The 21,775-nt window shown below is 42.7% G+C and overlaps 1 protein-coding gene across 1 annotated transcript; it reads right to left on the bottom strand.

The window, feature by feature from the left end:
• Nucleotides 1-412: 412 nt before the first annotated feature.
• Nucleotides 413-15,330, bottom strand: slc1a1 (solute carrier family 1 member 1). Its single transcript, XM_023982449.2, has 12 exons — nt 14,925-15,330; nt 10,579-10,719; nt 10,165-10,257; nt 9,847-9,961; nt 9,648-9,690; nt 9,311-9,421; nt 8,039-8,223; nt 7,479-7,586; nt 6,803-6,925; nt 4,875-5,069; nt 4,406-4,540; nt 413-4,028 (listed from the first exon to the last, which is right to left on the bottom strand). The coding sequence occupies exons 1-12, from the start codon at nt 15,022-15,024 to the stop codon at nt 3,788-3,790; spliced, it is 1,590 nt and encodes a 529-aa protein (XP_023838217.1). The 5' UTR covers nt 15,025-15,330; the 3' UTR covers nt 413-3,787.
• Between the last annotated feature and the right edge of the window lie 6,445 nt (nt 15,331-21,775).

Raw genomic sequence — 21,775 nt, 5'->3', positions numbered from 1 at the left:
AAATGTTCTGTCTCCTGCCAAGATGATATTTTTTACTTATTCTTTGGTCTGTGTATGTTCGGTCACGAAGCAAGACAGTTTGGGAAACCCTGTGCTAAGGCATTCTCATAGACAGTGCTTGACTTGGACTGAAATAGGTGCCGGTACTCATGTTGGGTGCCGGTACTGTTTATATTTGGGTACAGGAGTTCCACAATACTTTTGAGATAATATTCTATAAGAGGAACAGAAGCTCAAGCAGTAGAAAATGTGAGGTGATCTCCTGCCCAAGTCAAGCACTGCTCATAGATAAAAAAAAAAAAACGGTGTACAGTAACCATTCTCAGTAGAAAAATATGCACATTCAATAATCAGATGCTGGACAGAAAAAAACAAGTAAATGAAAGAAGTAATGTCCACAACTCTGTAATACTCCATTCTCAACCATTTTTGAAACCCCTCCAAAAGAGAAACGCCCAAGTTATATTTGTCTTTATTAGCTTGCAGTTAGATACATCTAGTACATGTTGATTCATATACTGAGGTGATTTGTGAATGGTACACACTATAGCCATTTATTGATTTGTTGTTAATATCATCATAATGTGCTTTTGAAATGTACAGAAGAACCTGATTCACAAGCTTTATTTAAGTCACATCTGATTAACCAAATGTTACAAATTGCCCTCAATTTGCTTTCCAGTACCCAAAATCTTGCCAGCTTCAGAGATTTTATATATTAAAGTTGTCTACTACCTCAAATTAGGCCCTTATGCCACTGTTGTAGAACAAAAACAAGTCACAGAGGGTGGATTGCAATGAGCTGTAACATTGAGTGGCAGTTTCAATAATCCCATGCCTCAAGGGATGAAAAATGTAAATAAATTGATGGAGATTATTATAATAAAAAAAAATGTAAACACCTTGATTGCAACTGACGTGAAGGCTCAGAAAGGGTCATATCGCTAAAGTAAGGCTACATAAAATAATTAATTTGTTGGACCACACAAAGTGATTACGTACATAATGCCTTTTTATGAGCTGTTTGGAGCTCATCATTCTGAGTTTTTCTAAAATCTCATTTAACTAAGGTTTCATGGTTAAAGTTGGAATTGGACCAACTGCATTCAATTGAATTCCTGGATTCTACTGCCGGGTCTTCTGAAACATTGCTTCAGAGGCGCCACCATTTTTTATTGTTTCTCTGACAAACTATCATGAAGCTTTTATAGTTAGCGTTCGCTATCAGAAAGCCTTTGTCGCTAAGACCATCCTTAAATACTTAAGTCATCCATATAGCCCCCCTTAACGAGGGTTAAGCGTTAACTCTTTAGCAATTCATTATGAAAATATTTCCAAATATTTAACAGTATTCAATTAAGTCGTAACTCCAGAACCTCGTTATTGTGCCATCAACTCTATTGTCTTACTAAAGGCCATTTGTCACTTGAAAAATACATACTGTATAGCAAGTCTATGTTCATTACAAGTTTCACTGTATTTCTTTGCCATATTGCTTCATGCAATGAAAAAATGTGCATGGAATGATACAAAGTGAATGAATGAATATGATGTTTGGCACATATTGTAAATCTACAGTTGGACACAGGAAGCTTAATAACATTAACATTACACACAAAATTGACAAGAATTTTGACAAAAATGAAAAGACATTTGTAAAGAGTAGTTGTCTTCTGAAGGGCAAACAAAGCGGAACACTGTAGTTTATGAATGTCTGTTTGAATCTTTGCAATACACAGTATATTGAACGTCTGGAGTATAGTTGTTTTTCTTCTTCCATGCTCTTTTTTGCAATACATTTACACAGCTCAGCCCGGCGATATATTATTTACGTTTTCTCAAAGACACAAATACAAACAGACAAACGACCACCAGAACACATACCTGGAGGTATTCATTTCAAAAGCTCTGACTCTTCTTGTAGTCCCCATATCCTAGTTCCATTTATGTAAAAACAATAACAAAAGTATCGATTCGTTCAAAAGTGACTGTGTTCATTATGTCAACATAACGATGGAAGCGCTTTTAGTAAAGGAGAGCATGGGTCTGTCTGAAAGGGCACATTATTCCCTACATAGTGCACTACTTTTGACCAGGGCTTATTTAGGGAATAGGGTGGCAATTCAGACACTTTCCAGCTCATTTTAAGGGCTGCTGTGGATTTCCGCTCGTGGTTAAAAAGCAGGATGATCATCAGGGACAGTGCTGGGAAGAGCATTGAGAGAAAACACATGGTGGCTAATGTTGCTAACGTTCGAGCTTGAAAGTGTCTCATGTCATGTTTTTTTCTCCCTTTTACAAGCGCTGGTTTTATGAATAGCTTCGAACCCCCCTCACATTTCTACCAAGTCTGGTCGTATACTGTATGTGCTATAGCCAGGGATGAAAGTAAGACGGTACGGTCCAGTATGGCGTCCCAGCAAAATAAATAGTGGGGTTACGCCGTACTGGTAAAACAACATGAGCCTGTCACAATATTTAAAACAAAATGTCAAGAACCATKACACCATTATTTATCAATAGGCTACCGCATGTCAGAGGCATGAAAAATGAGCAAATGGACTCGAACGGGTGGKATAGCCTACGCTCCAAAAATGCGATGTGGTTCGACAAGAACACTGAAATTTTGCCAAGGCAGAGATGAATGGCCGACACCAAGACGCTAACGAACAGCAGTGGGCGCATAAATTCTGGCCTAATGACAATWGTCAAAATGTCATTACACTTTGTGGTGTTTTGTGTCTCTTTCCATTCACCACTGTTTGGAGGCTGGAAATATATTTYGAGTGGATGATTGTGCACGRGTAGACTAATAGGCTAAAGGAGCCCTTTTGACGTGATTGTTGGACAATCAGATTTAAACATCATGATTGGTTGTGTTTATGCCATGTGTTTAAGACAAATCTTTTTTTTCCTTTTATTAAAACTTTATACCCCTTTTTCTGGTGATATCCAATTGGTAGTTACAGTCTTGTCCCATCGCTGCAACTCCCGTACAGACTTRGSAGAGGCGAAGGTCGAGAGCCGTGCTTCTTCCGAAACATGACCCTGCCAAGCCGCACTGCTTCTTGACACACTGTTCGCTTAACCCTGAAGCCAGCCGCACCAATGTGTYGGAGGAAACACCGTCCAACTGCCGACCGTGTCAGCGTGCATGCGCCCCGGCCCGCCACAGGAGTCGCTAGAGTGCAATGGGACAAGGACATCCCGGACGGCCTAACCGTCCCCTAGCCTGAACGACGCTGGGCCAATTGTGCGCCGCCTCACGGGTCTCCCGGTCGCAGCCGGCTGGGAMACAGCCCGGGATTGAACCCAGATCTTTAGTGACACCTCAAGCACCACAGTGCCTTAGACCGCTGCGCCACTCGGGAGGCCTTAATTACAAATCTTTACGACTAAGCCCACAGAGATCATTATGAATGAATAGGGATTCTATATGCAATTCTATGATGAAGTGCGTACACACATAGGCGGTCCCGTACTGGGAAGAAATTAAATTGACTTTCACCCCTGGCTATAGCCAACTCTTCTATCCTTGTCAAGCCGTACTACACTGTATACATGGCAATGAACGAACATAGAGAGGAGTTGGCTAAATCACAAACAGACTAGCCTGGTACCAGGTCTGTTTGTGTTGTCTCGCCAACTCCAATAGTCGTTGTCACGCCAATGACCMTAGGAGTTGGCAAGACAGCMCAAACAGATCTAGAACCAGGCTACAAACAGGATGGGACCACCAGGCTAACATCTAGTAGCAATGGCACTTCTTTGCTCCCCACCCTCCTTCCTAAAACTGTGAAGTCTCGGTGAAGGAGATGGCGTCGGTCTTGTCGATGGTGAAGCCGCCGTTGACATAAGACTTTTTCTCACACTCCTCGTCGTCCAGCGTGGTCTCCAGGACGAAGGGGTTGGTCACGTCCACGTCCGAGGTGACGTCCATCCTCTCCAGCTCCCGCCTGGACAGCTTCTGGACGATGCCAGCTCCGTAGGCATCCCCCAGCACGTTGATCATGGTGCGGAAGCGGTCTCTAAAACAGCCGGAGGGGGTATGGTGAGTGACTATTGTCTGTTGATTATGAGTTAGTTAAAGATACTGTAGACTTTGCAATATCAGATCATCATACATTGCTGGGCAACTCCCTGCTTACAGACATCAACAACAACAAAATGTATTCTGCCAAGACTGGCCCTCTTGGGCATTGCTCAAGGGATGGCACAAATCGGGAAGAGAAAGTAGTGGCAGTCTTGACAAATTTAAATTCTGTTGTTTTCTCTTAAGAAGTCGCACCACTGCATATGGTGATGTTATATCGCTGAGTCTACCTTTAACACGTCGCACTGTTGTATTCATCACTAAAATAATCATTTATCTTGACAATATTACGCTCAACAAGGTATTACTCACAGTAGCCAATCCACAGCAACAATTAAAGTGACATCATTTGCAGGTAGTCCAACGGCAGTCAGCACAATCACCATGGTGACAAGTCCAGCGTTAGGCACACCGGCAGCTCCGATGCTGGCTACTGTTGCTGTTATACTGAAATTGGAGTAAGTTAACATCTTTACAATTCCCTTACCCTGACTTATTATTAGGTCAGATGCTTGACACATGATACTAACATAATGACACGACAGATGTTATAAATTGATGTGACAGCAGATTTCACCTGATTACAATTTAGTTTTTTCAGTTTTGTCAAGATCAAATATGTTTTGTTCTTACATCACTGAGTGGCATACTCATTCAGAGCAGCTGAAGTCCAATGCCACCAAAGGCTATAGGTTCTAATCATACTAAGACACGTTAACTTGCTCAAATTATGTACATTGAATATAAAATCTAATTTCAACGTAGGCTGTTGGTGATTTACCTGATGGTGACAATCTGACCCACATCCAGAGAGTAGTCGTTGAGCTGGGCAATGAAGATGGCAGCAACCGCCTCGTAGAGAGCCGTGCCATCCATGTTGATAGTGGCGCCCACAGGCAGCACGAAGCGGGTGATCCTCTTGTCGATCCGGAGGTTCTCTTCGGCACAGCGGAAGGTGACCGGCAGGGTGGCAGAGCTGGAGGTCGTTTTTAAGTTTAATGAAGGATGGATGCACGGATAGATGGATGGGTGGATTGTATAGATAGATGGATTAGATGGATGGATACATAGATAAGTCAGCCATTACATCTATGCTTTGCTATACACAACAGATTGTACAGTCATGGCCAAAAGTTTTGAGAATGACACAAATATACATTTTCACAAAGTTTGCTGCTTCAGTGTCTTTAGATATTTTTGTCAGATGTTACTATGGAATACTGAAGTATAATTACAAGCATTTCATAAGTGTCAAAGGCTTTTATTGACAATTACATGAAGTTGATGCAAAGAGTCACTATTTGCAGTGTTGACCCTTCTTTTTCAAGACCTCTGCAATCTGCCCTGGCATGCTGTCAATTAACTTCTGGGCCACATCCTGACTGATGGCAGCCCATTCTTGCATAATCAATACTTGGAGTTTGTCAGAATTTGTGGGTTTTTGTTTGTCTACCCGCCTCTTGAGGATTGACCACAAGTTCTCAATGGGATTAAGGTCTGGGGAGTTTCCTGGCCATGGACCCAAAATATTGATGTTTTGTTCCCCGATCCACTTAGTTATCACTTTTGCCTTACGGCAAGGTGCTCCATCATGCTGGAAAAGGCATTGTTCGTCACCAAACTGTTCCTGGGTGGTTGGGAGAAGTTGCTCTCGGAGGATGTGTTGGTACCATTCTTTATTCATGGCTGGGTTCTTAGGCAAAATTGTGAGTGAGCCCACTCCCTTGGCTGAGAAGCAACCCCACACATGAATGGTCTCAGGATGCTTTACTGTTGGCATGACACAGGACTGATGGTAGCGCTCACCTTGTTTTCTCCGGACAAGCTTTTTTCTGGATGCCCCCAAACAATCGGAAAGGGGATTCATCAGAGAAAATGACTTTACCCCAGTCCTCAGCAGTCCAATCCCTGTACCTTTTGCAGAATATCAGTCTGTCCCTGATGTTTTCCTAGAGAGAAATGGCTTCTTTGCTGTCCTTCTTGACACCAGGCCATCCTCCAAAAGTCTTCGCCTCACTGTGTGTGCAGATGCACTCACACCTGCCTGCTGCCATTCCTGAGCAAGCTCTGTACTGGTGGTGCCCCGATCCCGCATCTGAATCAACTTTAGGAGACGGTCCTGTCGCTTGCTGGACATTCTTGGGCGCCCTGAAGCATTCTTCACAACAATTGAACCGCTCTCCTTGAAGTTCTTGATGATCCGATAAATGGTTGATTTATGTGCAATCTTACTGGCAGCAATATCCTTGCCTGTGAAGCCCTTTTTGTGCAAAGCAATGATGACGGCATGTGTTTCCTTGCAGGTAACCATGATTGACAGAGGAAGAACAATGATTCCAAGCACCACCCTCCTTTTGAAGCTTCCAGTCTGATATTCAAACTCAATCAGCATGACAGAGTGGTCTCCAGCCTTGTCAACACTCACACCTGTGTTAACGAGAGAATCACTGACATGATGTCAGATGGTCCTTTTGTGGTAGGGCTGAAATGCAGTGGAAATTTATTTTTTGGATTCAGTTCATTTGCATGGAAAAGAGGGACTTTGCAATTAATTGCAATTCATCTGATCACTCTTCATAACATTCTGGAGTATATGCAAATTGCCATCATACAAACTGAGGCAGCAGACTTTGTGAAAATGTAATATTTTTGTCATTCTCAAAACTTTTAGCCACAACTGTATGATCCTGAATAGTGACTGAGGCTTACCTGGAAGAGATCATAAGAGCAGTGACAAGTGCCTGGGCCATCCCTAAGGTAAAGGTATACGGGTTCTTCCTCACAATGGCAAAGTAGATCAGCGGCAGACAAATGGTGGAGTGGATAGCTAGGCTAAGGAGAGAAATAAAACATTACATTGCCATGAAAAAAAAATTGTGATGATCAAACAAGTTTTGACACGTTGTAAGAAATAGCTGACTAACCCTTGGCGTTAACTGGGGACTAAAACTCTCCTCCTCCAGCTTATAATAACACAATGACCAGGGTTGCGTCCCAAATGGCATCCTATTCCCTTTATAGTCTACTACTTTATGACCAGGGCCCATAGGCCTCTGGTCAAAAGTAGTGCACTGTATAGCCATTTGGGACACACATGACTGCGTTCCCCCTCACTAAACTCAGTTTCCTTTTGCTGGTCACCCAGAAGCATCATTCTGTCCGGTAAATTTACGGGTTGGACAGGCGTTCGCCAAAGGCCTCATTACCGCAACTGCAGGTTGAGCAGTTTTAAATGTCCTTGGTTCTTATCTGTGCCGGGACAGAGCTGGGCTTTTACAGTATCTTTGCAGGAAACCTGGACCCTAATGCCAGCTATAAATCTAGCATTGTTGTGGCGAAGTATCAGAAAGAGAAAGAGGGACTAAGATGGCTGGCTCAGACTCACCCACTCAGCACTGTCACCATGTACAGGCCCATCTTTCTGAAGATCTCCCAGTCTTCTACCTCRATGATCTTGGCAGCTATGAGGAAGAGTATCCCCACTGGCATGTAGCTGTAATTGCAACAATACACTCTTAGAAAAAAGTTTCTGAAAGGGTTCTTTGACTGTCCCCATAGGAGAACCCGTTTTAGTTCCAGGTAGAACCATTTTGGGTTCCAGGTAGAACCCTCTGTGTAAAGCGTTCTATACGGAACCCAACACGGTTCTACCTGGAACCAAAAGGGTTCTACCTGGAACCTAAAAGGGTTATTCAAAGGGTTCTCCTATGGGGACAGCCAAAGACCCTTTTAGGTTCTAGATGACCACTTTTTTTCTAAGAATGTAGTGTTAATGCCATTGTTATCATCATCATCATCATCATCATCACTGTCATCATCACCACCACAGAAATGGCAGCATTACATCTATAATAGCATAGAAAACAGCTACCGGATGAATTCACCTAAACAGCTGTTGTGTACTGTAAGTGAGAGATGTATGTCGTCTAACAGGCTGTTACATACCACATGATAATCTGGACTAGCCTCATGGTGGCCTCGTTTAAAGCGTCAAAGAATTCCAGCAGAATGCGTCCCCTTTCGCCCATCTTGCCGATGACAAGGCCGAACGCCACACAAAACACGATGAGGCCCAGCACGTTGATCCCATCAGAATATGACCCGACTATCTTATAGTCCTTGGTGATGTTCTGCAGAGGGGAAAAATAAGGAAGAAAGTAGTTTAAGTACAAAATAGATTTTGGTCAAAAGATCCACTTGTGGGGCCTCCCAAGTGGTGCAGCAGTCTAAGGCACTGCATCTCAGTGCTAGAGGCGTCACTACAAATCCAGGTTCGATCCAGGGCTTTGTAGCAGCCAGCTGCGACCGGGAGACCCATGAGGCGGCGCACAATTGGCCCAGCATTGCCCGGGTTAGAGGAGGGTTTGGCCGGCCGGGATGTCCGCAGGAGTCACGCTCTATAGCAACTCCAGTGCATGCTGAAACGGTCGCCAGTTGGACGGTGATTCCTCCAACACATTGGTGCGGCTGGCTTCCGGGTTAAGCGAGCAGTGTGTCAAGAAGCAGTGCGGCTTGGTAGGGTCGTGTTTGGGAGGACGCATGGCTCTCGAACTTTGACTCGCCCGAGTTCGTACGGGAGTTACAGTGATGGGACAAGAATGTAACTACCAATTGGATATCACGAAATTGGGGAGAAAAAGGGGTTAAAAATTGTATACATTTTTTTTTAAAGATCCACTTGTGAAGTATTGTGTTACAGTGGGCTGACATCCATGTCTTGAGCTTTTTCCTCAGATCACAACATATTGACCCGTCTACACAGTGGCATCATAATGTAAGTTGATTTGTGGTCATATCCATCACATTAGATGTGGGTGGTCAGGTGTCAATTAACAAAGACTAAGTTGAAGACCCACATTTTCAACCCACAAAGACAAAGATTGTGATTGGACAGATAGTCATCTGATTAACTCTAATCGGGTATAAAAAGTAACCACATCTGATTAACTAATCAGGTATAAAAAGTAAACCACATCTGAATAACTAATCAGGTATAAAAAGTAAACCACATCTGAATAACTAATCAGGTATAAAAAGTAAACCACATCTGAATAACTAATCAGGTATAAAAAGTAAACCAAATCTGATTAACTCTAATCAGGTATAGAAAGTAAACCACATCTGATTAAAAGTAAACCAGGCTTAGCAGCTTCGATCCTATCAAATCACAGCTTTTGACATGCAGGTGGATAAACACATGGAAACAGTGACACCTACCTCTGGGGGGAAAATGGTTGCCATGACAGCGGTAGAGAGAGGAGGGAACATTGTAATTGTAGTGTTCCCCTTCACTTTAGGTGGTTCCAGCTCTTTGCGCTTTGTCTTGTACTGGAATGATTGAATAGGTTGAATTGAAATAGTTACATTTGACATGGTTACATTTTAATGTAGGATCATGTTTTCTCCTCAAAGTGCAGTGATTGTATAGCCTGGCCCCAGATCTGTTTGTGCTGTCTTGTCAACTCTTATGGGAATTGGCAAGACAGCGCAAACACACCTGGTACCAGGCTAGTAACTGAAAGCTTTAATGTACAAATCAGACAATGACGTTTACCTGTTGGAAACAAGCCTGCAGTAGGTTTTCAGGAAACATGTTTCTGTGGATGGAATAAGACATGTTGAGATTGCAACAATGTGAGACAAATGTGGAAATGTTATACACACTGCACCTCTGACTGATGGAGAATGGACCTTTTGTAGAAATTTTATAAAACTATTCTTCTATATGATGGTATGAACAGCGTAGCTGTCACCTGACAAGATCCAGTAGAGTGTCGACAGTGGTGACATTTGGTGTGATCCCTGTCCTGTCGATATGTTCGGCCTCCTGAGAGACACCAGGTTTGATGGTCATCACCAATACAATACCTGGAACACATGTTAACCATCAGTCAATATTCAGCTTTCAATGGTGACGTGTAAATAACAACATGTTACATAGTTAGTATGTCACTCACTTAATCTGAAGCATGAGGCACTGAAACCTTCCACATTTTGTTCAGTGCTTCATGCTTCATAACAGATGGCAGCTGAAAGAGAATGGGACCAAGCCAGTCATCCTGTTAACTCACCCAGAATGACTGCGATGATGGTGGTGGAGAAGTAATACACCACAGCCCTCAAACCTATCTTTCCAGAAACTTCCGAATCCAGGGCGGCGACTCCTGTGACCACAAACAAGACAGAAAGACAAGTAACCTGTTGTTCACCCAAAGGAGGCATATCTGTCAACAAGTCCTCTCAATGACAATGGCTATTTCATTTGTCCTTGACTAAGATATCTGGCGCAACAATGACCTGTCGCAGGTGTCTAGACGCAGAACTCAAGAAGAACCGCTTGCCATGGCCTGAGGCAAAGAAAGCAGCCCAAGTTCTTCTAGGAACTAAGAGGATTAATACTTAAGTAAGATATCTTAACCTTCTCTGATGGCCCTCTTCATTAAACATAGTGCTGAGTGACTGAAATGCAATTCATCCCAAGTTACCTGTTATCATGCTGGAGATGATGAGGGGCAGGATGACCAGCTTGAGCATCCGCATCAGGATCTCTCCCGGGAAGCCAAAATACTGCTTATGAAGGTGGGAGAGGGAGGCATATTCCCTGACCACCACCCCAAGACCTATCCCTGAGGGAGAGAAGGAAGGAGGAAGAGAAAGGAGGGAGAGCGAGCGAGAGAAAGAAAGCGATAAATAAGACAGCCAATTCAAGAGATTGGTTCACACAGGTTAGTTCAATGCGTGGCTAGTTCAATACATCACACTGTATTATTGCAGACCGTGTCCCACACTAGCCATACACTGAGTATGATGCATTTTCACAGTGGAAATTTAAAGTGGGAGAACAGAGAGAGGGAGAGATAATGATGACAAAAAGGAACAATATTAATGTTTGACCTGCCTGCCACGTCAAATTAAAACGGAAACATCATTATCATTTCAGAGCTGCCATGTAAGCTACCACAATATTATGCCCATGTGATTTTCTTGTTTTTAGTTTTACGGGCCAAGGTGTTGCATACGTTTCGCCTTGCTCTGGGTTTCATGACGCTGGCTCAAGGTTGTGACATTGAGGAAAACACTTCCTTTAGCCATAAGCTATGTAGCATTGCTATTGCTGACCTGCGCAGCAACAACGGCCTTGGAGAGCATTAGTTTATTGGCCAAGCGGGCTGCCTGTCTTGGCGTTTTTATAAGGCTCATTGCGCATCGCTGTGGGGGTTTTCGCCCATAAATGCCACATACAGTGAGTTTCTCAAACCCCCCCCGCCCCACCACCCTGAGTGTGTTATCAACCATTACAGGCCACCATAAAATAACCTTGTGCAAGGTGATGACACAGCAAATCGTAACTGAACAAGTTACATCATTCCTAATGAAAAATAAAACCTCTCATAATGAATACACTGTATAGTAGTGGTTTGGTGTTAATGGTGGTGGTGGTAAGGTTAGAAACTGTTGTGGGGGCTACTTGATGGGTCATGTTGACATGCTGAGAACCAAATACGCCCAAATAGACATTGCACAAGCCTAGACGAATACTCCTGAAACAAACAAGTGATTCATAAGTTATGTTATAATTCGCATTTTGCCAAGCAATTTCTATGTAAATATCAGGTAATTTCTGTAAAATAATGTGCTTCCAAAAATTGACGAATCGCACTCTCCATGACGTTTTCTGATCAGTTTTCATGGTTTAATTAAAAAGATGAGTCGGCACATCTCTTGAGATCTGGGTCGGAATTCACAAAGCGTCTTAGAGTATGTGTGCTAGGATCAGTTTTGTCTTTTAGATGCTAATAAATATGATTATATGGAGAGGGGGGACCTGATCCTAGATCAGCACTCCTACTCTGAGAATACAGGCCATGTGGAGATGGAAATCTTGCAGCAGACACTTAGCAGACACTCTTATCCAGAGCGACTTACAGTAAGTAGTGAGTGCATACATTTTCGTACTGCCACAACAGGACAGTTATTGGCAAAGCTAAATTACTTACTTATGAATGAAACATACATGATGACGGCCAACAATACCGCCCATGTAATTACTTAAGTACAGAACTGGCATGAAAGGGGCTGCCTTGCTATTAAAGAGTAGTGGTCAGCAACAGGGGCCACATGGTGGAGTAGTGAACTTTTGTCATCCAATGGCAGAACTACTTTTCTGTTTAAGGCGTTCCATGGCATCCAACCAAATTACAGACTGACAAGAGTGCTCATCTCAGCATGTAATCCAAACGAGGTCCTGACTTCTCTGTTGTCACTCAAGATTCCATGTCACTCAATTAGGGGTGTTAATTAAAGGCGTATGCTGCCATTTCTCTGATGAAATTCACGAAAAATGAAGGCTCAATCAGAACACCAGAATTCAAATGGGACACTACTATGGCCACCTAAAAGTCCCCAGCTTCCTTATTTAGATTTTTGAAAGATTTTATTGAACTACACAAAACATATATGATACAAACAACATACAGATGCACACAAACATCCACAACATCACCCCTGCCCAGACCCACCTGCTCCCACCCTCATCTCCAGCGCCCGCATCACTCTGCCATATGGCCTCAAATTGCACCATTTTGTTTCTCTCAGTCGCCCACGCACTTTCAACAGTCAGATAATAAAGCATTTGACCTTTCCATTGTGTTAACGATGGACGATTGGTTTATTTCCAGTTAAGTTTATGTTTTTTCTCCCAAGATGATTGATGAGAAAAGTATCGTCCAACCGATCAGGTATCTCACTGCACCCTCATATACCATGTCCCCGGCTTCCAATTGGCTTTTAACCCCCACTCCTCTCCACTGTAGCTCTTAGAACGTAAGAAAGATCAATAGAAATAGGAATGGATTATCTATTTTGCCATGTGCATTTGGACCAACACAGGTTTATGTTGACATTCTAAAACTCTGCTTAAGCAGAGATGGTGTAATCCTTGTGGAGGACACTTCAAAGTCAGCATTTATCATTTAATTGGTCGAAAGCCTTTAAAACGCATTAGACACAATACTGCCACTGAGCCAAAGTCCATTTAGTTCATAAAATGATAAATGTCCAACCATTAAGAAGCCAAGCAAGCACCAAAAATTGTTCAAGGGTAGGACAATTCGGTGACAGGGGCCATTCAAATCGGTGTGTAATTCTTTCTAAAAACAAGGGGTCGCAGGCAGCTTCAGAGGAGGATTGTGAATAAATCAAAATAAATAATAGCCTTCTCTGCATAATAAAGTAATACGTTCCATAATTAACAATTCATTTTTTGATTAATTGTCCACCACCACCATTAGCCTTTTGCTGTGAGCTCATCTTTGCATTTTAGCACTGTGAATGACAACAAAGGAGCATATTATAGTTTATACCACGGCGAGACTGTGTCGTAGGTTATTTCCACAGGACTCCACAGCCCCTGGTTGATTATCCCTTATGTATTTTATATCTATTAAATAAATGTCATAAGCCAGAAATGCTGTGGTGGGCTGGGCCATATCAGAGCCATATATGGCCCCTGAATCACACTATTTGCGAATCACATTGACAGGACCTTGCATGCAGAACAGCTGTACCGACTGACTGGACTGAAGGAGCCAGTGGAGTGTGCCGCTTCAGTCTAGTCACGTTCGACTGGGGCTGTGAGACAGGCTCTGGGAGGCAGCAAAGCTCAGCACAGGGAACCCTGTCTCTGTCGGAGAGTGGGCAACGAATGGTGTAGCAGAAACTGCGAACGCATAATGATCAGTCACACACGTGCACAATTATGAACAGTCACACACTATAATGATAAGTCACACACAGAAACACACACAGATACACTCATTATGAACAGCCACAGTCACACACTGTTTGCATCCATCTTCGAACATCCTCACAGCATAAGCACACACACAGATGCATGCACAGCCTGGTCTCATACACTAGATGTAACATAGTAAACGTAAATTCAGAACAGCCAAATTAGTATGTTACGTTTGGTTTGCTTACATAAGACAGATGGTTACTTAAGGCAAAAACGAAAGTAGGGTGATTGGTCGTAAAACGCAAACGTCTAGCAACCCAAAGGTTGTGAGTTCGAATCTCATCATGGACAACTTTAGCATTTTAGCTCATTTGCACCTTTTCAACTACTTACTACTTTTTAGCTACTTTGCAGCTACTTAGCATGTTAGCTAACCTTTCCCCTAACCCTTTTTATCTAACTCTTGCCCTAACCTTAACCCTTTAACCTAACTCATAAACATATCATACATTTTGAAAATTTTTAACATATTGTACGTTTTGGAAATGTGTAACATATTGTACGTTTAATAAATTCTTAACATATAACACAAATTGTAATTTGGAATATATCATACGAAATTGGTGATGGACATCCACAAATTAATACATACAAAACGCAACATATACTAAATGTAGTGTCTCGGATTTACGTACAGAATCATACGAAATGCTCTGAGACCAGGTTGGTATGCAGCATGCACAAAGCCGACATTATGCACACAACACACACATGCGTGCACATTGCTATTCTAATCAACCAGCCCCCAGCCCTACGCATCCTTATATGACCAAGAGAGGCTGCTGGATGACTCCCAGCCTGGACTGCAGCAGGGGAATACATCAGGAGAGAAAGCAATGACAAATGTGGCAAAACAGGAGAAAATAAATTGCTGAAAAAAAGGACAGAGGGAAGGGGAAATGGGTAGGATGCACCACCACTGACAGAGCAAGGAGAGTGGAGACAGACGGGCAGCCTCGCGGAAGTGTGACATCAAGCAAGGCTTATTCACGTTAAGCAGAGCGCAGACATTATGGGGGCTTCGCTTTCACTTACCTAACAGCACCGACACAATGGTCGCAATAAGCAGCCAGTTCCTCTTCAGCAAGCCTTTGAAGTCCCAGCCCCTGCGTTCTTTCTTCCCCATCATGTCCATTGGTGTGGCTGTTGGTTGTTTCCTTTAGCCCCCGCAATAGAGAGCACAATGGGATTCGGGACTCTCCGGAGACACAAAAGGCTCCACGTATCGGGCGGCCAGCTGACAGATGCAGCAGACAGTAGCGGCGGCTAGTAGCTGTCTGCGCTGCTGCTATAGCTACCAGAGGATGCAGCTAGCCTGCCTGGCTGTCAGTTGTTTCTGATGGAGAGAGACTGGAGAGAACCGCCTCTTGTGTGTGTCTCTGTGTTTGTGTGAGGCAGAAAGTGTGTGTGTGACGGAGAGAATGAGAGGGGGAGATACATCACCAGGTTTTTATCCATAGGGTCACCTCCAACCCCCCACCATTACACGCACACACCCACCCACCTACACACCCCCGAGAGCTGCTCAGTCTGGGGTCTTTCTCCTTCATTACATCTAGGAGATTAAAAATATATTCTCCAGAGACAGTCACTGAATGCAATAGCCTACTTTGCATGGGTAGTATCCTAACAGAGTTAGTATGTTATGGAGAAATGGCACAATATTGTTTGGCTGGCTGCTGACTGCTGTATCATATGCGCACAGACAGTTAACCATTTCTGGGAGGGATTGGAAAGATTTTGCAGTGATGTTACAGATGGCCTATGAAAAAGGCATCCTTGGTTTCACAACTGTAAAACATGTATGGATCATTAAAAGCATAAAGAAACATGTAAAACATGTATGGATAATTATGGGTCTTTTCTGACATGTACTATTGATAAAATAATGTATATGTTGAAAGATAATGATAAAATAATTCCACTCTGAAACCTTATGACTGTATGAAATTGATTAGAATCATAAAATTATAATCTGATGATGTGTATAGTTTTAGTCGGAATTAGGTTAAACAATGTATCTGTATAGTGGAAAAACACAGACTGTCTGAGCAAGGCGTAGTTTAGGATGTGGATGTGGGTGCCTCGGAAAATACCGAAGAACAATTAAAACTGTGTTTGGACCGACCTGGCTAGGCCTTTAAGGAACTTATGATAGCATAGGGAGTACTTCTCAAGGTTTCTCTAATCTCGGGGGAATGGAACTGCCGGCTTGGTAGTGATAAACAGTAGATACAACTCACCTACTGTTCGTATGTATGTATGTGCGTAGGATACCTACCGTTTGTGTGGAAGTATGTGCGCAGCTATAAAATGGATGTCTTTGTATAATGGACTTTAGAACGTTCTCTGAATAAACTGTACTATCTTTTTGCATAAGCTGAGTCTCTGACTAATTATTATTAAACCCATGGTCTTACAGATCTCAGGGATTGGTCAGAGCTATTGATTGTCAGTTATTATCATTGGGATTGAAAATTCTCACGACAACTATCAAATGATTAACTCAATGTTCATAGGAGTCGTATGATTCATGGGAATGCCTTTCCATTCAGTTTTGTTTGTGTGCATTAAATTGTTCAAATGTCAAATTTGTGGATGAATGTAATTAACTGTTTTGGACTCCAAACTGTCAGCCCTCCAAGACAGGATTGTGTGGAGGCTCCAAATCTTAGCTGAGATTTTATTGTATCGCCTATTTGACCTGGCAACAACAGCCCCGCACAGTGTCCATTCCTTAACTATACTGCCACCTACTGTGCTTTAGACACCTGCACCTAATCTTTACACTAACTAACACACAAAATGCATTGTATAAGAATATATAACACAAGATCCTTTAATAAAAATGCCCATTGATAGAAATAGCATTCTAATTGAACATTGAGAAGATATCTAAACATACATTCTGCTGTCCTTATTTCTTCATACCATTGTTCAGTATGCAGCGCATTTGGAAGGTATTCAGACCCCTTGACTTTTTCCACATTTTGTTACATTACAGCCTTATTCCTTATCAATCTACACACAATACCCCATAATGACAAAGCGAAAACAGGTTATACATTTTTGCACATTTATTAAAAATAAACCTTATTTAGATAAGTATTCAGACACTTTGCTATGAGACTCAAAATTGAGCTCATGTGCATCCATTGATCAACCTTGAGATGTTTCTACAACTTGGAGTCTACCTGTGGTACATTCCATTGATTGGACAAGATTTTAAAAAGGCACACACCTGTCTATATAAGGTCCCACAGTTGACAGTCCATGTCAGAGCAAAAATCAAGCCATGAGGTCGAAGGAATTGTCTGTGGAGCTCCAAGACAGGATTGTGTGGAGGCACCAAAATATGTCCGCAGCATTGAAGGTCCCCAAGAACAAAATGGCCTCCATCATTATTACATGGAAGAAGTTTGGAACCACCAAGACTCTTCCTAGAGCTGTCCGCCCGGCCAAATTGAGCAATCAGGGGAGAAGGGCCTTGGTCAGGGAGGTGATCAAGAACCCGATGGTCACTCTGACAGAGCTCCAGAGTTCCTCTGTGGAGATGGGAGAACCTTCCAGAAGGACAACCATCTCCGCAGCACTCCACCAATCAGGCCTTTATGGTAGAGTGGCGAGGYGGAAGCCACTCTTCAGTAAAAAGCACATGACAGCTTGCTTGGAGTTTTCCAAAAGCCACCAACAGACTCTCAGACCATGAGAAACAAGATTCTCTGGTCTGATGAAACCAAGATTGAACTATTTGGCCTGAATGCCAAGCGTCACGTCTAGAGGAAACCTTGCACCATCCCAACGGTGAAGCATGGTGGTGGCAGCATTATGCTGTGGTGACGTTTTTTAGCGGCAGGGACTGGGAGACTAGTCAGGATAGAGGGATAGATGAATGGAGCAAAGTATAGAGAGATCCTTGATGAAAACCTGCTCCAGAGCGCTCAGGAGCTCAGATTGGGGCAAAGGTTCACCTTCCAACAGGACAATGACCCTAAGCACACAGCCAAGACAACACAGGAGTGGCAAGTCTCTGAATGTCCTTGGGTGGCCCAGCCAGAGCCTGGACTTGAACCTGATCTAACATCACTTGAGAGACCTGAAAATAGCTGTGCAGCGACGCTCCCCCCATCCAACCTGACAGAGCATGAGAGGATCTGCAAAGAATAATGGGAAAAACTCCCCAATTACAGGTGTGCCAAGCTTGTAGCGTCATACCCAAGAAGACTCTAGGCTGTAATCGCTGCCAAAGGTGCTTCAACAAAGTACTGAGTAAAGGGTCTGAATACTTATGTAAATGTAATATTTCAATTTTTTATTATGAATACATTTGCAAAAAAATCTAAAAACCTATTTTTGCTTTGTCATTATGGGGTATTGTGTGTAGATTGATGAGGGAAAAAAACTATATTATCAATTTTAGAATAAGGCTGTAACGTAACAAAATGTGGAAAAAGTCAAGGGGTCTGAATATTTGTTCGATTCAGAATGTTTATTATCATCGTAAAATAATCAACTGAATAATTGTAAAGAATCGGTACTTGGAGTCATAGAATCAATATATCGTCTAATAATATTGCAATACTCAACTTTATCTATTTTCCCCCCATCCCTAGCGGAGTTTATACAGAATTCAGAGAAATACAATATATATATATATGACAGTTAATAGGTCTGGAAGAGGATAGGCAGTGATAAGCTGTTAAATCTGTACACAAAATAGATTTTTTTTAAACATGGCATATGCATATATTAATATCCCGCCCATAACGAAGTGTTCCAACAGGGCTACTTAGCAGCCTGTGGCTCAGTTGGTAGAGCATGGGGTTTGCAATGCCAGGGTTGTGGGTTCTATTCCCACGGGGGAAAATGTATGCACTCACTCTGGATAAAAGGGTCTGCTAAAATGCTTAAACCTGGGTGTCAGACAGTGTGGCTGTTGTGGAGTCTATTGCGCTCGCTCCCTGTGGTGCTATGGGAGGATCCGGTGACTTTCTGARGAGGCGTTAGGCGACTGGGGGTGAACTCATATATCTTTTTTATCATGAGATATTGTGGTAGGAGAATCAGAATTAGCTAAGTAACATAGATAATTAAGATGTCTTATCTGCAGAATATGCTTACATGATTGAACTTTTGAACTCTTGTTATTAGAATGTTTCCCTTCGGACTCTGGTGTTGGCAGCTGCACCTCATATGGCCTCAGTCACCTGGGGCCCAGGGAGAGGAGAAGTCAGGCTTGTCTATCACATGTCCCTGTTGCTGTACAAAATATCAGAAAGTGAATAGGGCAAAGGAGGTCAGAAGGGACCATTGTTTCCATATGTGAATATGTGTCTTTACCAATTGCAAACCATGTGAAGGGATGGCGTGAGTAATGGGGAACCAATCACCAATCACAATGTCTGTGCATCAGTCACCCCCTCCTTGCACCTTGGGGGAGATTATTCTCTTCCCTAGTTCCCTTTTTAGCAAGGTGGAGACTAAGTAATAACAAATGTCCTTTYAAGTTCTTAGTACTGATCAAAACAATATCTTTGTATTTGGGGCCAAGATTTGGCACAGGATGTGTGGGGTTGGTGTCTGGAWCCATTGTACGTCATCTCTAATGTTGCACCTATATAGTATATAACCMAGAGGCTCACTCCACTCAGYGGGCTCTCACTCTATTCACTTTGTGGGTGGTGTGACAAGCTCCCTTATCAATATGATTTTAATAAAGTGAATATCCTGATTGGTGATTGACCTCGTCTCTCCTCATTATTGGTAATTGAAAATATCCATTACATTATTACAGTCTGAATATGCAGAATTAGGATCTCTAGTTCWCAGATTATATAACTAGMKCCAACTTTTTATTKTATTATTTTTATTTTATTTCACCTTTATTTAACCAGGTAGGCTAGTTGAGAACAAGTTCTCATTTACAACTGTGACCTGGTCAAGATAAAGCAAAGCAGTGCAACACAAACAACAGAGTTACACATGGAATAAACAAACATACAGTCAATAACCCAATAGAGAAAGTCTATATACAGAGTGTGCAAATGAGGTAAGATAAGGGAGGTAGGCAATAAATAGRCCATAGTGGYGAAATAATTACAATTTAGCAATTAAACACTGGAGTGATAGATGTGCAAAAGATGAATGTGCAAGTAGAGATAACAGTATGGGGATGAGGTAGTTGGATGGGCTATTTACAGATGGGCTATGTTCAGGTGCAGTGATATGTGAGCTGCTCTGACAGCTGGTGCTTAAAGTTATTGAGGGAGATATGGATCTCCAGCTTCAGTGATTTTTGCAATTCGTTCCAGTCATTGGCAGCAGAGAACTGTAAGGAAAGGCGGCCAAAGCAGGAATTGGCTTTTGGGGTGACCAGTGAAACATACCTGCTGGAGTGCGTGCTACGGGTGGGTGCTGCTATGGTCACCAGTGAGCTGAGATAAGGCGGGCTTTACCTAGCAAAGACTTATAGATGAYCTGGAGCCAGTAGGTTTGGCGACGAATGTGAAGCGAGGGCCAGCCAACRAGAGCATACAGGTCGCAGTAGTGAGTAGTATATGGGGCTTTGSTGACAAAATGGATGGCACTGTGATAGACTGCATCCAATTTGCTGAKTAGAGTGTTGGAGGCTATTTTGTAAATGACATGGCAGAAGCCAACGWTCGGTAGGATAGTCAGTTTTACTAGGGTATGTTTGGCAGCATGAGTGAAGGATGCTTTGTTACGAAATAGGAAGCCAATTCTAGATTTAATTTKGRATTGGAGATGCTTAATGTGAGTCTGGAAGGAGAGTTTGCAGTCTTATCAGACACCTATTATTTGTAGTTGTTTCACATATTGTAAGTCAGAACCATCCAGAGTAGTGATGCTGGCGGGCGGGCAGGTGCGGGCAGCGATCGGTTGAAGAGCGGTGGTCCCGTGTGGCTCAGTTGGTAGAGCATGGCGCTTGCAACGCCAGGGTTGTGGGTTCATTCCCCACGGGGGGACCAGGATGAATATGTATGAACTTTCCAATTTGTAAGTCGCTCTGGATAAGAGCGTCTGCTAAATGACGTAAATTGTAAGAGCATGCATTTAGTTTTACTTGCATTTAAGAGCAGTTGGAGGCCACGGAAGGAGAGTTGTATGGCATTGAAGCTCGTCTGGAGGTTAGTTAAACAGTGTCCAAAGAAGGGCCAGAAGTATACAAAATGGTGTCGTCTGCGTAGAGGTGGATCAGAGAATCACCAGCAGCAAGAGTGACATCATTGATGTATACAGAGAAAAGAGTCGGTCCGAGAATTTAACCCTGTGCACCCCCATAGAGACTCCAGAGTCCGGACAACAGGCCCTCCGATTTGACACACTGAACTTGTCTGAGAAGTAGTTGGTGAACCAGGCGAGGCAGTCATTTGAGAAACCAAGGCTGCTGAGTCTGCCGATAAGAATGTGGTGATTGCCTCTGTCAATCTCTTTGCACGCAAATACTGTTTTGAGACAAACAATGTCACCCAGGTTTGTATTCAATAAAGCATGCAACAAAAAAAATAAAAATAAAATTATATATCATTTCTTATGTCCAGGTAGTCAATTAATATTTTATCTGTTTCTTCCGTTTGGACTAATGAATCCATGCCTAATGAACTACATCACCTTGAGGGCTCTGGCTACGGTGGTCACATCATCTCCAATTCCTCCCCCGTCGCCAACTGATCCATCCTCTGCAGTTCCTTCTTCGGCAGCATTGGTGTGGGGATAGTACAGAAGCGATCTCCAATTATGTTGATGGTCATGTTGCAACGATCCAGCAAGAGGCAAACATACAAGTAGAAAGCAGAACATTTGTAAAATGTCGTTAATGGAAATATTAGCAGAGATATTTTAGGGGAAAACACCATTAACAAAAG

Source organism: Salvelinus sp. IW2-2015, linkage group LG37, assembly GCF_002910315.2.
Source record: "Salvelinus sp. IW2-2015 linkage group LG37, ASM291031v2, whole genome shotgun sequence".
NCBI lineage: Eukaryota > Metazoa > Chordata > Actinopteri > Salmoniformes > Salmonidae > Salvelinus > Salvelinus sp. IW2-2015.
The sequence above is the reverse complement of the archived record's forward strand: the minus strand, read 5'-3'. Positions and strand labels throughout refer to the sequence as shown.